Source organism: Mauremys mutica, chromosome 7, assembly GCF_020497125.1.
Source record: "Mauremys mutica isolate MM-2020 ecotype Southern chromosome 7, ASM2049712v1, whole genome shotgun sequence".
Lineage (NCBI taxonomy): Eukaryota > Metazoa > Chordata > Testudines > Geoemydidae > Mauremys > Mauremys mutica.
Genome location: NC_059078.1, coordinates 16,169,293 through 16,185,970, shown reverse-complemented (window position 1 = coordinate 16,185,970; position 16,678 = coordinate 16,169,293). Strand labels below are relative to the sequence as shown.

General features: G+C 44.5%; 1 protein-coding gene across 7 annotated transcripts in view; it reads right to left on the bottom strand.

Annotated features, from left to right (window-relative positions):
* The window catches only part of GRM7 (glutamate metabotropic receptor 7), a 790,597-nt gene that overhangs the window by 521,048 nt on the left and 252,871 nt on the right, over window positions 1–16,678 (bottom strand). For 2 of the 7 annotated variants that reach the window (XM_045025644.1, XM_045025645.1), the window contains exon 1: window positions 8,618–9,193. The exons of 3 other annotated variants lie outside the window; for them this stretch is intronic. In XM_045025644.1, the coding sequence (XP_044881579.1) occupies window positions 8,618–9,127 (510 nt within the window). In that variant the 5' untranslated portion in view covers window positions 9,128–9,193. Of the gene's footprint in view, window positions 1–8,617; window positions 9,194–16,678 lie in introns of those variants that run through there. 2 more of the 7 variants (XM_045025650.1, XM_045025651.1) reach the window with 1 other exon arrangement.

Here is a 16,678-nt window from a genome sequence, read left to right as displayed (position 1 = left end):
CCCCCGGAATCCTCTGGGCGGCCCTGATCCAGAACGAGGAAGGACTAAGGCACCTTTGCACCTTCCACATTCTGAATTGTTCCGGGGGCTGGCCCCTGTCATAATTTAGATCTTACTGAAGAGCTGTCTAAGTTACAGCAGCTTTCTCAGGCTCCTCAGGACTTCCACAGCACTGGTTGTGAGTGTCCTTGACATTCTCTCCCCCCTGCCTCCTAGTCCCCTGTGCCAGGACTTGCAAGGAGGTCTTCAGAGGATAGTCTACATGACTGCCCTTCATAGCTCCTGATCTGGTGGATCCTTGCTCAGCTGGAGCCAGGACTTTCAGAGCCCCTTTATGCTGCTCCACCCCCTTTACCTGGCATGGAGGGGCCAGAGTTTTGAGTGAAGTGTGTTCACAATTCCGCATAGGGCTCTGATCCTGAAAAGACTTACTCACCTGCTTAACGCTATGCAAATGGGTAGTCTCACAGAACTGAATGGGACTAATTCATGCTTACAGTCAAGCATGTGAGTAAGTCTTCGCAGGATTACATGATGCTACTCCTTTCCCCTCCCCCGTTACACTGGTGAAAATCCAGAGTAATTGTTGTCTTCAGTGGAATCAGTCCAGATTTACACTGATGTAACTGAGAGCAGAATCTGTCATTATGAAACAAGTATGATTTTCCTCACAAAATTCTACTTTTTTTCTCAGAATGCCCACCCTCTGCCCTATTACTCTGAATTTATTGGATACCTTGCTATTCAAATTGCTCTAATTACATGCTTCAGATCTTCCAATATTATGATCAAATTCATCATATTCCTATCCCTGGGACACTCTATATTGTCACTGGTTGAGATTAATTTGCACATACTATAAATAGAAATAGTGGCATCTGATATGATTCAATGTATTTTGTTAGAAGGCTTTAATGCCTTCAGGCAAAACTGATATCCTAGGATAAAATATGAAATGTGTTTTATACAGTTTTATACTGTTGGCACTGTGGGGCTCAAAATGTGAATATTCCTTATGAAAATTAATGTTTTAAAATGACTCCTGCTACATGTCATTTCAAATTGGTCACTTTACTAATGTATTCTTTGAAGTGAAGAAATTGCACAATTTTGTTTGCTGAATATATATTTTCACTGTAGGAACTGCTGCCTTCTAATTCCCACATCTCCATCAACAACGGATGCCCTGAGTCTGCCAGTGATGTCAGTCTTAATCAACCGCTTGACCTTGTCTCGTGCAAGCACCATCATCTTTCTTCCATGCCAACCCTTATGCATGCAAGGTCCCCCCTGAAAAAAATCCTCTAAGGCCACTACTATATCTTCTCTCAAATCCCTTCTTAAGACTTGTTTTACCATGAAGTCTACAGACATCTGTCAGCTGACAACCGCTATGCTAGTGGCTAGCTGAAACTACTGTTACTGATGTGCTTCTTTGACTCCATTAGCAAAATAAGCTTTAGCTCCAAAATATTGCACATAGCTAGTCTATGAAAAAATATGTTCATGTTACTTTGACCCTAATCTCTGTCCCATCTGTTAATTTCATCCACCTGTAACTTGGTATCTAAAATTGCCAACTCTTTGAGGGCAAGGATTGTCTTTTACTCTACGTCTGTATAGCACCTAGCAAAATGGAGTAAACAGTAATAGAGTAAAATATGTTTATTACCTCACCTTGTTAAAATTAATTTAGGTAGAACAGTAAAAAACAAGGAAAAGCACTTAAGATGATAAACTCATTGTTGAAAAATGAGAAAACCATTTGATGAAAAATGGCAAAACGTTGAATTTGTTTCCATTTCACAAGCTTTAAAACTAAAATATTTTCATGGTTTTGCCAAAAAAAACCTTTATTGAAGTAGTTTTGAAATTATTGAATTTTCTCATTTACAAAAATGTCTGGAAAGAGTTCTGATCTGCTTCCAAACAAATCTTGATTAAAAATAGGCTAGGTACTTTCCAGTCAGAGGATGAGACAGTCCCTGCCCTGCAGAATGCATAATCCAGTAGATTCATTCAAATTAGTAATTTGGTATATTATTTGTATGGTTAACTCCAATCTAATCAGATGGGACTGTGCATGCATGCAGGGCTCCCTGTGTGCAGATCTGATTTCAGGATCAAAGGGTATGGACCATTATCATGTTTTCCCTCTGGAAATGATGAGAAAGGCAAAGATATGAAAGAAAACTCAGTTTCAATTTGTGAAGTTCCAAATACTTCAGCAATAGGTGGAAGGGGCTTCGTGAAAGCACATTAAACAGGCACTATACAATCTAACTTAAAACGAACATTAGAATCATCTTTCCAAACCACACAGATGCTCCAGTATCTGAGGGGAAATTGTCTGGAAAATTAGCATGTTCTTCAAAGGGCCAGTCCCTTCCACTTAATCCCCAGAACTCCTAAAGGAGCCATTATACCACGCTTTTCCCACCTGTTCAGGATGGGGGCAGCAAACATACAACGGGAACTCCCTGACTGGGTCACCATTACGTCGCACAGGCCAAGAGCTCATAATGAACAGAGTGGTCCTTCCACCCAAAAGCCTCCAACCATACCTCGTTCATGCAGAGCCACTGCCAGTTTTCCAAGGAGTAAGTTGCTTTTAGATTTCTCTCTTCCATTTTTGATGGATCTCTCTGAACTTATCATCCACAATTCTTAAACCAGTGATAATACCACGAAGCAGTAGTCAGACGAAGGAGAAAAAGCAGAAGAGGGACAGACACTGCAGAAGTTGCCATAGGCCTGATCCAAACTCCATTGGAAAGACTTCTATTGACTTTAAGAGGCTTTGATTCGGGCACTGTGTGACAAGTTAAGCTGATGCTTAATACTTTTACTTCAAAAAGAAAAAGAAAAAACAAATAAGTTAAACTACCCTTCCTGCTATTCCCACTCTCACCTTAGTGTTCCAGTTGAGATGTATTCCTAATCTTGTTATAGTTTTCCTTTCCCATAATCCTGTTAAGGCTTTCTTTTGTCCGTGTACATATCCAAATGGTAAGCATTACAACATTGGTCTCTCTTACAGAGCAGTGAATTATTTACAGAAATGGAATATATTCAAAAGCATATTCAAAAGGGACTTAGGGGTACAAGTCTCACTGATTTTCTAAAGGATTGTGCTCCTAAATCCCTTAGTGATTTTGAAAGTCTCCCCCTTTTAGATGAACATTTCCAAAAGAATTAACATTGGTAAGGAAAGACAATATTTAGATAAAGATAACTGTCTATTATCCAGGAATTATACATTCATAATAAAATAAATTATATTACCTTGTACAATTAGGGCTAAACAGTAGTGTTGTAATGCAACATTAGCAGTGTAAATAAAAACACTGTTTTGAAATCCATGATGCATTTCAAAACCGCTTTCCAAACTGATCCTCTTATTTTTAAACTGGAAGTTTAGTTTACAATTGCCATAATCTTTATTGGCATTTCCTAACAGAATTTTAGGCCCAAATCAATAACATATGCACTTATATTTACATTCCCTGCATCAGGTATACCCATTCAATTATTGTTCAAAGTTTACTAAATTCTTATACTATATTAATGTTTACTGTCCCTACCAAAGATAAGGGACCCATTGTGCCAGGGACAGTCACACAGTAAGAGACTGTGCCTACCCCCAAAAAACTTACAATATAAAAAGCCATTATAAAATACGTCCTCTCTCTCTGTGTATTCACTGGACAGAGGAAATCCAAAGTGCAGAGACTAACCTCTTCAAAAGTGCCTAAGTGATTTAGGAGTCAGTATACTATTTTCAAAAAGTGATTTAGGCACTTAGGCTCTTAAGACATACTGACTTTGAATGACAGACTCCTCTGTTTCTAAGTCACTTTTGAAAATGGGACTTCAGCACTTTTGAACATTTTGCCCTAACCCAAGGTCACCCAGGAAGTCTGTGGCAAGCCAGCAAGTGAACCCAGATCTCCTAAATTCCAGGCAAGTGCCTTAACAACAAATCCATGTTCCTTTAATGGCTACATTTGCGTGAGAGCAACTGATTGCATCTCTCAAAACTTGATGCAGAATTTGGCATGAGAAATCATAGAAGGATGTGGTCCTATGGAACATATACTGCCTTTATTCCCTGTGCCTGACTATGATCCATCTCAACGCATGATTCAAAGGGAGTGTAGTGACCCAATTTTGACTAGTGCATCACTCTCTCTTCCCGTGAGAGAGCTTCCCTTCATCAGAATGAGCATATTAGCCCAATATGTTCATACTCTGGATTTGAGCTGCTTTTAGACTTCTGAGGGATCTGTGCTTGGATCTGGAATAAGAACACAGCTCATAGTAAACATAAAATATCCAGATTATTCATACTATGGTTCTAATGATGGTGTAAATTAGTGATAGATGAACTGTTGTCTACACATGAAAGTTAATGCAGGATAAGGTATGGTGACTTTAAAGTAGATTAACTATTCATTAACTCTGTGTGTGGCTGCTCTTATTCAAATTAGTTAACTCCATGATGCTAACATGGATTAAATCAGGAACAGCTATTGCAGAATAACTCATGAGGTAAACAAGCTTGTAGAGTGGTATGCAAGTGGGGGAAAGGAGCAAGTTAATTGCCCATTGTATGTACCCACATTATTTTTCACAAAATAGCATCCTCCACCACAGTAACTGCAAGGGTGAATTAAAAGTGAGAAGCATACAAACACTGATGCACCTGATGGTATCATTTGTGATGTTCCCAAACCTCTAGAGCAGATACCACGCTCAGTACAGAAAACTGCATCCTAAACCTTTATTCACCTCTTTCCATGTATAATCTCCTCCCAGGAGGGATGGGGGGGACCACACTCACACACAAAATATAGCTCACTGGCGTCATTAGTGATATGCACCAAGTTGTGCATAGGCTGCATGAATATGGTTCTAATATAAAGGGTGAAATACAAGATCCTCTACTCTCCCCTAAGGTACTTGAGGGCAATGGAAACATCAATGAGTGAAATTTTCTTTGCACTAGCCTCAACAGATGGAAAGAAAGAGCTGATCTGCATGATGTTGAGGAAAAGCCTGTTTGTGCCTACTGCATAAAATAAATGTTCAAGAACCATTCATCCATGTTAAAAATATAACCCCTGTAATGTTGCCAAGGTCGAAGAAACCTACGGTGATCTGTGGAGTACATGCTGACTGCATCTGCTAAAGCTGCTTGGAGAATTTATACAAGTTTTCCCCAAGATAAACTTTCTCCCCACCCAATGCTAGTTTGCATATTTACGCTATTTTCCTTCTTCCAACCCCCTTTTTAGATATCTATCTTCCATTCTATCCTCTCTGCACGAGATGTTCTGAAATGCAACAAATATTGAGAGAGAGAAAATGGATAAGGAAAGCAGAACCACTCTGTAAAATATGTAGTCGGTACAATTACATAGCAATATTTAGAATTTCCTGTTTTCAGCATGCTATAATTAAAGGACAGCTTTAATCATGTTATTCTGGACATGTCTAAATATTTGTAATATGTATGAGTAAGTTAGATGTTATTGTATGTATTCAAACTCAGTTACATAACAATACCGGAGATCTTACAGACATGGGTTCCCTACATAGAAGGAGCACTGTGCCAAGATTTGCTTTGGAATGATATATCAAGTAGGCTGGTTGATTTTGATACAGTTGCTTGTGAGAGCCTAAAGCAAATACCGTTTAACTAGGGCCTCAGCATTTTCTAATGTGCATCCTCCACATGAAGTGTTTCACATTTGTAGTTCGAATATAGCATGAGATCATTTATTTTTCACAAAGTCCCTGTTATAATTCAGTAAGACGCCTTGAATGCATTAACCCCCACTATCTCTCTCTCTCTCTCTCTCACACACACACACACACACACACACACACACACACACACACACACTATTTGTATTTCTGCCAGTTGTGTGCCCGGCCAGTTTCGCCCAGGTCTATTGTTGCATTTACAGCTTTAATGCTGTCCTGTATTTAAGAAGTGGTACAAAATTGGATTTTATATTTGAGCTGGGGGGGGGTGGCTGCAGAGGAGAATCCCAACTAAAAATTGCTCCTTGATGTTCTTCCAGGGGTGGCAAAAAGAAGAGGATCCAACTCTCAATCCATGGAGCGGAGAAGGAGGGGCAGGGCCACCAGTGATCAGTTGCTCAGTTTGTGTCTTGTAGGTGACACTGGCAGGCGGATGGTAAGAAAGGAGCCCCGGTGAGTTCTTGAAACAGAACAGTGAATTTGTCATGGCAGGCCTAGAAGTTCCCCCGTTTGTAGCCGGAGGGGAGGGGGGGGGGATTGCCTGTTGCAAAACAACGTGAGGAGGGTTCGGGTTGGGGCGCGAGAAACCCTGGTACCAGCCATGATGTCTCTGGCTGGGGGCGGGTCACTGTCACTCCCTGGGCGCTCACGGGCTGGCAGCACTTCCCGCTTCCCCGGTGCAATCCCGTCACGGAGGAGCTGCCACCTCCCCCTACACAAGGCCCATTGCGGGACGCGCCGGCGAGCGACCCCCGAGCCAGCCGCTGGCACTTCGGGAAGGCGCCTCCCTCGCTTCGCTTTCATTCCTTTCCCGCGGGGTGGATCGGATGGAAACCACTCTGAACCCCGGCGCGATCCGCACCGGGTTGGAGGCGAGCTCCGCTTCCCATCGGCCCCGGGCGCCCCCTTCCCCTCTGCCTGGCGGGGCACAGCCCTGGAGCGAGGCGGGCGCCTGCGGGCTGCCTGCGTTACGCTCCCTTCCACCGCCACCACACGCTGCCATCCCCACCCTCTTTCTAGGCCGATGCCGATACTCCTCCGGTGCGATCTCGGAGGGCTGAGCCTGGGAAACGCAGGGGCGAAGGAGGAGGTGGAAAATACGAGAGAGCGAGTAAAAAAACAACGCGAGGTGCTTCAGAGAGCCAACCTGCACGCTACAAGTTGATGCATCTCCTCTACCTGCAGCCCTGGCCCCTCGCTTGCAGCGCGGCGGGAGCGCCCCCACCCCGATATTTGGCTCCTCCGCCCTGGGCGAACAGGGGCAATTTGCAAATTAGACTCGAAATGAGAGTGTGCTGCACTTGGCGTTTTGGCTCCACCCTCCCCTGCCTAGCTCTGGTTTGCGCTTTTCTCCCTGCCGCTCACGCTCCCAGCTCCCGCTAGCCTCCCCGGCCCTTTTCCATTCAGAGAGAAGGGGATCGCCCAGCCTCCCGTCCGGAAGCGGCTCCTCAGGATGGAGATGCTCCGTGGGCCAGATCCCTTCCCAAACTCTTTGGCAGAGGCTGTGTTTTAGGTTAATTAAAATCACTTGCTGTCTTCCCCCCGCCAGCCCCATACACACTTCGCCGCAGAGATGGGGTGATTTCAAAGAGGCAGGAGAAAAGCAACTGCCTGGATACGAGTCTAGAAGGAAAAACTTGGGGAGAGACTTGCCTGTTTGAATCCTTAAATACCGCAGCGCATGGACCCATGCAGGGGGATTTCAGTGCCGGGACTAACATAACGGGGACATATATATGAATGAAGCGGGGAGGAGAGAAACAGAAAGCACTGCAGCAATACACACACCCCCCAATCCTTTAATCCGTCTTCTCAACTCATCCTTTAGCACTTGAGAGGAATTAAAGCCTGAAGCAACCCAGCAGCCGCTGTCCCTGCAGCCTCCCACCTACGTGTCTGGACAGGGTTTTAAAGAGTCTGAGGTTGAAATGGACTAAGGGTTTCAGGTGCTAGGGCTGGGTTTTTCGGGAGTAGGTTACTGCAATTTATCCCCCCCCCCGGGGGCGGGGGGTTTACTGCATTTCCTCCCATATTTGAATCTCGCTTAGAACGAGATGATTTCCGAGCTGGAGTTCTGGTTTATCTACTGCCAGCTGGGAGGAGAAAATGTCATTTAAAGTAGATCAAACTGTGGCTCATCATTTAGATGGATGAAGATGTCTAAACACAGATCGACTTCTGCAGCTGTAAAGTGGAAATTAAAAGGCAAGTGAAATAATGAAAAAAATCAAATGAAAAATGTACATATTCTCTCGCTCTCTCTCTCTCCACACACACACACACACACACACACGGCTGCAGCGATGTGCACCCTAATCCCAGTGTAACTAATACTAAACTAATCGAGGGGGCTGTTCGGCGGAACCTGCGGTACACAAATGTGTCCTCATCAAAAACCTTTAATATTTCATGTTTGAAAACATTTGTGCTCGCGCCCCTGTTGCCTTTCACAAGCGTGTTTGCCGAGCCATATTTCACTCTAATGCAAACCCATTTAAATCACAGCCTCGTTTTTTCCCCCCAGATTGCTTCTTGTAAATGGGGCGATAAATCCAGAAAGTGTCATGCACGGTGGAATAGAGAGGGGTGGGGCGTTGTTAAAAGAGAGAGGTAGGGGGTAGGAGGGGAACAATTCTTAGGGGGATTAAATGAAAAACACCTAAATGAAAATGGAGAGAGTAAAAATTGCATCGCAACTTTGCGAGCCCCTGCTATCCCTGTGCAAGTGGAGAAGCCTCAGTAGAGTAGACACGACGAAGAGAGCAATAAATCCATCCGTTTCAATGACAAAACCCCAAAATAAGCCCCCCTCCCCTTCCAAACAACCTGATGACTCTGGAGCCCCTACCTGGAAAAGCCTTAAGATGTTCGCTACCATAATGGACACTGAACTTCCAGATGCCCCAATCACTCCAACTACTTTCTCTGGCTTGACAAAGACCGGTGGTTCCCCATTGGTGCACCGCACGTCGGAGGTGTCCTTCTGGATCAGCGCCTGGACAAAAGTGAGCGACTGCTCCAATGCATAGGTGTCCCTGGAACAAGTGTCCAAGATCCGAGCCCCGAGCGTCACGTTGGGCAGCAGCTCCGGGTCGCTGTTGATCTGGTCCAGCGCGTACAGCATCGCCTCGAGCCGGTGGATGCCGTTCTCTTTCTTGATGTCCCCGCAAGGCACTCCGGTGGGTCCCTTGGCGTGGACGGGGAAGAGCCCCCCCAGGGTGATGTCCCCCTCTATCCGGATGGAGTGGGGGGCGTACATCTCCTGCCCGTGAGCCACCGCAGAGAGGAGAAACTCCAGCAGGCAGCAGGGCAACTTAATCAAAGTCAGGAGACGGAAGAGTCTCCCCAGCCGGATCATGGTGCTGCCGCTGCTCGGGCGCCGGCCAGATGTCCTGGCGTGGCCAGCGGGGCACCCCTGCGCCTTCATGGGAAGAGGAGGGGAGATTCCCTTCGGGTGTGTGGGGTGGGGAGGGGACGGGGTGGGGAGGTCCGGCTCCTGCCTTCCGCCCTCTCTGCTGCTGCTTCTCTGCCGCGCTCTCCAGCGGCACAGCACTGGGGAAAGGTAAGGGTTTGCTATCGCTTTAAATGGTCGCTCGGCTGCTCTCCTCCTCCCACTCTCCCCACCTCCTGCTCTCACCCTCCCCATCCTGGCTCTCCCGTTCCCTCCCGGCGCGTCATTACGCAGAGATGCGGGCTGAGGTAACGGGAGGCAGGCGGGCAGCGAAGGAGGGCTGGGGATGGGGGGCTCCCGAGGCTGGGTTAGGTCTCGCTGCAGCCTCTCCCGCCTGTGCTCTTGGTTTAATTCCCCCGCGCCGCCAGCTGGGACGCGTGCAGCCCGTTCACTGCCCTCTCCGGATCTTCAGCGCGGAGGGTGTGTGGGTGTGTGTGTGTGGGTGTGAGAGAGAGAGAAAATATGCAGCTGGCTTTACCCTGCTGGATCCTCAGTTTTTGGCCCCAAATGGTACCATGAAAATAGAGAACAAGTCCAGCCACTTCTAGGTCACAAGAAAGAAAGAAAAAAAAAACAATCCCGGCCCCGATGCATCTAGTCACACACATTCTGAATCTGGCACTCGGAGCTGCCCAATTATGGCTCCTTCCTAACCCCCACATTCTAATGCCTAACTAGAGAGCACCTCTAGCAGCTGCGAGCGCATTAAAAATAGCCAGATCTCACCACAAAACCCCCGATCGGGCACCTGATCCTGGCACAGATTCCAGGCTCTCTGCTCCCAAGGTGGCCAAAACCAAGTGCTGATATCAAAAAACCTGGATCTGATAGTTGAATCCTGCCAGTTTCTGGCAAGTGTAGCTGCTTCTACTGCAGACAGAATCTTGACCTTGATGCATCCTGGCACAACAGCACCACAAAAACCTGTTTCTGGTACCTTGATCCAAGTAGCAAGTTTTGGCCCTAAAGAGAATACAAGTATAGCAGCTTCAACTTCACTAGGAGAAACATCAGAACGCTGATGTATCTCAGCCCAACAACTTGCGGGGGGGAGGGGGGAACACGACCCACAGCAACACAACATACACCTGGTACCTGGATCCTACCAATATTTGGTCCCAATACTTCACATTTTGCTGTCCAAAAAGCAAAAATATAGTCACTCCTATTGCCCCAAAACACCTGGCACATAGGGTTTGGGTTTTTTAAAGTAACCTCGAAATTGAAGTGCAGCTGCTCCAATGTCACATAAGAAATCCAGAGCCTGAGGCATCCCTGCTCCACAGTCGCCCCCCCCACAACAAAAAAAATCCACCCTTCCTCCCCCATATCCAGCACCTGGAGCCTATCATTTAGGTGCCCATCCCTTAAATTGTCAAAATAGACACATGTCACCACTCCTCCTAAACCAGACAAATCCATGCTCTGACACATTCCCAGTGCAAGAGTGACTGAAAATATATTTAATAGCACCAGGGTCTTGCCAGATTGAGAACATTTTTTGCCATAAAACTCTACAGTCTATTGCATAATTAAAATACAAGTATAGCTGCTTCTAGTCCACTACAATAACCTGGCCCAGATACATCTTGGTACAAGAGCACTTGACAAATCCAGATATGGCTGCAGAGACAGCAGGGTTGTGTCCATTCTGCCCCCACCCCCGATCCCCCAACTTTTACCTTTATTTAGCCAGCAGATAAATCATATCCAATACACTGCCTTTCACTGAAGCCACAGCAACCCATATCTGACATCCCTCCCATCCCTCAGACATTGCCAAATTTCCTTCCATAAAATTGAAATATTTCAGTAAAACTGGTCTAGCAGATGTGGATGATCATATTAAATGTGGTTTTAGCCAAACTCTTGATTGATATTTTAAAAGCAGTCTAGGGGATTCAGACATGTCTTTCATAAATTTTAAATGGAAGATCTGTTTCTACACCCCTAGATGCCTTGGGGCGGGGGGGGGGGGGAGGGGCGGAGAGTCAATGCACCGAATACAAGCATTAGATGAACTGAGGTCTAGATCTGAGACTAATTCTGAGATTAGATTTCTGAAATTGAGAGGATTTGGATGCTGAATACATGCACTAATTTGGAACATGGTCTGCATTTTTGGGTGCACTAGTAACTGCTACATTTTTACTCTATTTAAACAGTAACATTTAGCAAAAATTGATGAATTCAGGGGCTAGATATATATGTAGCTGATGCTGTTGAGGGGTGAGAATTTCCAGTAAAGATATATTGCTCTTTTCATGTATCGAAATTTGGAAAACAGGGTCAAAAAGGGTAGGACCCAGCAGGATTGAGGTGGATTTTTTGAATAAGATGTTTGGGGCTAAAATCTGGGAGGATCCAGATTCTGGGACAAATAATTTCTTGTGATTTCACTTTATCTGGTTACGATTTACAAAAATAAAATAAAATAAAACGCACACACACACACACACACACATCCCTAGACCCTCTGACTCAAAAAATTATACAGTGACTAAAATGCTCAATATTCATCAGCTGTATGTCAGCTACTCCCAGATTTACAATATTTAAAAGTTTGGTTTGTTATTAAAGCAAAGTCAGCCCCCTCAGACAAAAAATGTTAACTCATGGGGTGGTTCATGTGTGGGATTTTTTTCCCTCTTCTCTTTCTGTTTATATGTAGTTTAACTATTGCTCATCATCACGTTGACACAATTGGGACAAGGTGTCAGCTTAAGTAGAGGAAGCATGAGCGCCTGGGATGGTGGCATAAACAGTTATCCAGATCTGGTAAGAGATGAGGCCAAAAGTGTCAGTGGGAATTTCACATCTCTACAGGCAACTCGACTGCTTCCCACAGTTTCTGACATGTGCCCACCTCCCAAACAAATTACAACCCACCTACTGCCCCTTCATCATCCCTCACTCATATAACCTAGCTTATTAGTCAGTTCAGATGTTTCTCAATCAAATGCCTACCTTGTTCACCTTCACACTATTACACACACACACACACACACACACACACACACACACACACACACACACACACACACACACACACAAACACACACACACACAGTTAACATCAACTGCTACCTTCTTATGCCCTCATACCTATTCCCACACAGAGTGGGACTACTTTAATGATGATAACTAGTGTTTTACCTAAATCTCAAGCATTCGGAATCAATTGACTATGTGAGAATCTCAGCTTTCATTTTTAAAGGGAAAAAATAAATTTCTAGCCCTTGCAGCGGTGGAGAAAAATCTTGAAAACATGACCGAGCCCTATCCTAAATACTCAAAAACCAGAGAGCAAATACAGAGAAACATTTTTCAGTCTTAATTTAAGACAATAATTATTTTTGAATACTTGTAGTTGGAAAATCTGCAGCTACAGTCACCATACCTACCCTCACACAGATACAGTAAGACCATCTGCTGCCTACCTTATGCTCCTTTTCCCTACAACCTGTCATCTCAGAAAATAGTCTACATAACCTTATATGAAATGCCCGATACCCAGTCATAGGAACATAGGAGTTGCCAGACTGGATCAGACCCAACGTCCATCTGGTCCAGTATTCTATCTCCAACAGTGGCCCGCATCAGATGCTTCAGAAGGAGGTGCAAGAACTGCACATCTGGAAGATGTGGGATAAGCAGCCCCCATGATAGTCTAGTTAGAGATTTGCTTCAAAGTTAAACCAGAGATTTAATATCCTTACCACAGATTGTTATATTAATAACTGGATATTCTTGAGATCCATTTAAACATCCAGTTCCTTTCTGAATCTTAAGTCCTTGCCTCAATGACTTCCTATGGCAAGGAGTTCCACAGTTTTATTACATGTGAAGTGGATATTTATCAATTTTGAGTTTCCCCATCTTTAATTTTTAACCCTATAGTCATTATCTAGCTCATCCTTTTCCTGTGTTATTCCCATTGACCACGTGCAGTCAGCCTCCCTCACCCAATCATTTATTGTCCTCTCGGACAAGGAATGGTAATCTATGGATGTAGCACTTCTACTCATTTCATGTACTTGTAAGGAGCCTTTCATCATGGTATTGAAGCACTGTACATCACCAGGTGATACCACTTTGAATAATGAAGACCAGCATGAGTGTATCCCCTCTGCAGCTACACACCCTCCACAGGTTCACACTCCGCTTCCCCACTGGATCATTTACAAAGGCCTTTAACAGATTAAGCTCTGACTGTGCCAGAGACCATCCCATCATTTATGACCATCCACATACCGGTGCTATAAGTACAGTGGGAAAAACCCAGATTAAGACGCAGAGTGGTTTCCAAGCCAAAAAAATCAGACTGTGTCCAATGGAAAAAAAAATCAAGACTCATTCCTCCTCCACCAGTCTTTTGGCAGAAGTTTAGGATCAAAATATCCCAAATCATGTTTAAATTGTGTCTGTAATCTGTACCAAATGGCTGGCAACATTACACAGCCAAAAAACCAACAGCCGATAGGATGTTTGTACCATTTGATAACAGTATTGATTTAAGTGGTGGAAAGAGCAAATTTCCTTCTCTTCTTCAACATAGGATGAAAACAAACATAGTATTGAAATGAATATCCACTAGTCATTTTTGTGCTATACAGTGTCCTGGGAAAGATTACAGCCCTCGACTATCACTGGATATTTTCTTTACAAGTCTTAAATTGGCATAGCTGGAGAATTGTGCTCCCAGCACTAATAGATTTTTGACTCAATATGATGTGAATTGAGCCATTATTGTTCCTGTTACTAGGAGGAGGATATGCTAGGGTGGGATTTTTGCATTTCCATTTTTAATACATATGAACACACAGCTACATATAATATTAAAGACATACAGGGAACCCACAAAGGTCAGTGCATTTTTACACCATGTATTGGCACACTTGACATTTTACCATGGTTTTGCATAGCAGGAAAATGAACTCATGATGCAAAACCTTGAGTGCATGAGACATATCTGTGGGGGTGTTTGTTACTGGAAGCTGTGGATGCCAGTCGGTTTGGCAGCTGAAGGGTGAGTGTACGAGGGGAAATCAGCTTTTCATAGTAGGGATTTCCAGAAGATTTGGCATCTGAAAGGAGGTTGAGATTGAACACAATAGGGGAGGCAGCAAGACTCAGCTGACAGTTGGAGGCCTCATCACAGTGGGGGGATGGGAGATGAGAAGAGCTGCAGGAAAATGGTTCCAACTGCAGATGATTGGAGCCTAAATCCAGGGTTTTCAGACCATGCACACAGGAGGCAGGGAGACTACATGCTGGGAGTCAGACAGAGGTGGCTGAGCTGCAGCCAGAGAGGAGCAATGGACAGGAGCTTGGGGCCAGCAGGCACAGATGAATCCAGCCCAGTGGGACAACTTACACTTAATGCGGCTCATGCAAGACTTGACAGGTCTGGGAATGCTGTTTGACACAACAGTTCTGTACTGGATCCTTTGATCTCTGATGAAGAAATATCAAATAGGTGCTAGTACGCATTAAGGATTAAATGGCTGCAAATGCTCAAGGTCTTTTTAGAAAAAAGTGCTATACCTTTAGGATTGCCAACTCTGACTGAAGCTATTCCATGAGATTTCCCCCCATCCCCCTACGATGTAATGTCATTTTCTTAAAATATCCTATTAAAATCTCCCTGATTGTTTTCAATAGTCACTGGGAGATCAATGACGATTCTGGGAGACCCCAGGCCAAACCTAGAGGGTTGACAACCCTATATATCTTTTATATACAAGAGCTCAGAAAACTAATTTTGTACAACTGATGTACAACTTAACTGATGAGATAAATGGAAACTAATGTCTCTAAGTCACAGATTAAAATCTGTCTCAGAGTAGTAAATTTAGGTGATCGAGGGAAGGTTTGTCCTGCCTGAACCCTAAAGCAGTGACAAGGTGAAAAAAAAAAAGGGCTTCATTGGACAAATAAATGAGTCTTGCTCTGGTAGAGCCTAAATGAACCTGAGCCTTATATATGGAAAGGGATATGGTTAGGAACATTGGGTAGCCCTAACCCCATAGCTGCTGATTGATGCCCAAGTTGAGAAAGAACTCTCTAGTCATTGCTTCAGCCAGAACTTCAGAGCAGCACTGCTGCTGAGAGCTATTCCAACTCCTGAAAGAGGTTTAATCTTCTTTTAAATGGGGATGAATATACTACGGCACTGCGTAGAGGCCAATAAAATTCACCCCTGTTGTGCTAGGCATTGTACAAACATAGTAAGTTGTATTCCCTTCAATCTAGAGTAGATCTGTGGGAATGCTCATGTCTACCATATAGAGAGGATGAACCCTTTCTGCTATGCTAGTGTAAAAAAAATGAAAATCAGTGTGAGAATTTTTTTTAGGAAAGACAATTTAGAAACCTTAAAGCTGAAGCTGAATGGTGAGTGATGAGTTAAACATATAAAAAAAATGGGCCCTTCTAACTTGTCTGTCAAATTGGCTGAATCTATCATCCCGTCTCTATTGGATAGGTTCAGACGTTCATAGAATCATAGAAGAACAGGGTTGGAAGAAGCTTCAGGAGGTTATCTAGTCCAACTCCCTGTCCAAAGCAGGACCAACCCCAGCTAAATCATCCCAGCAAGGGCTTTGTCAATCCAGCCTTAAAAACCTCTGAGGATGGAGATTCCACCACCTCCTTAGGTAACCCATTCCAGTGCTTCACCACCCTCCTAATCAAATAGTGTTTCCTAATATCCAAACTAGAATCCCCCATTGCAACTTCAGACCATTCCTTCTTGTTTGTCATCTGCCACCACTGAGAACAGCCTAGCTCCATCCTCTTCGGAAACCCCCTTCAGGTAGTTGAAGGCTGCTACCAACTCCTCCCTCACTCTTCTGCAGACTAAATAACCCCAGTTTTCTCTGCCTCTCCATATAAGTCATGTGTCCCAGCCCCCTAATCATTTTTGTTGCCTTCCTCTGGACTCTCTCCAATTTGTCCACATCCTTTCTTTAGTGGGGGGCCCAAAATTGGATGCAATACTCCAGACGTGATCGCACCAGCACCGAATAGAGGGGAATAATCACTTCCCTCAATCTGCTGGCAATGCTCCTACTAACACACCCCAATATGCTGTTAGCCTTCTTGGCAAGAAGGGCACACTGTTGACTCATATGCAGCTTCTGATCCACTATAATCCTCAGGTCCTTTTCTGCAGAACTGCTGCTTAGCCAGTCGGTCCTCAGCCTGTAGCAGTGCATGGGATTCTTTTGTCACAAGTGCAGGACTCTGCACTTGTCAAACCTCATCATCTCTCTTTTGGCCCAATCCTCCAATTTGTCTAGGTCATTCTGGACCCTATCCCAACCCTCCAGCATATCTATCTCTCCCCCCCTTGCTTAGTGTCATCTGCAAACTTGCTGAGGGTGCAACCCATCCCATCATCCAAATCATTAACAAAGATCTGGAACAAAACCGGCCCCAGGACCAGCCCTTGGG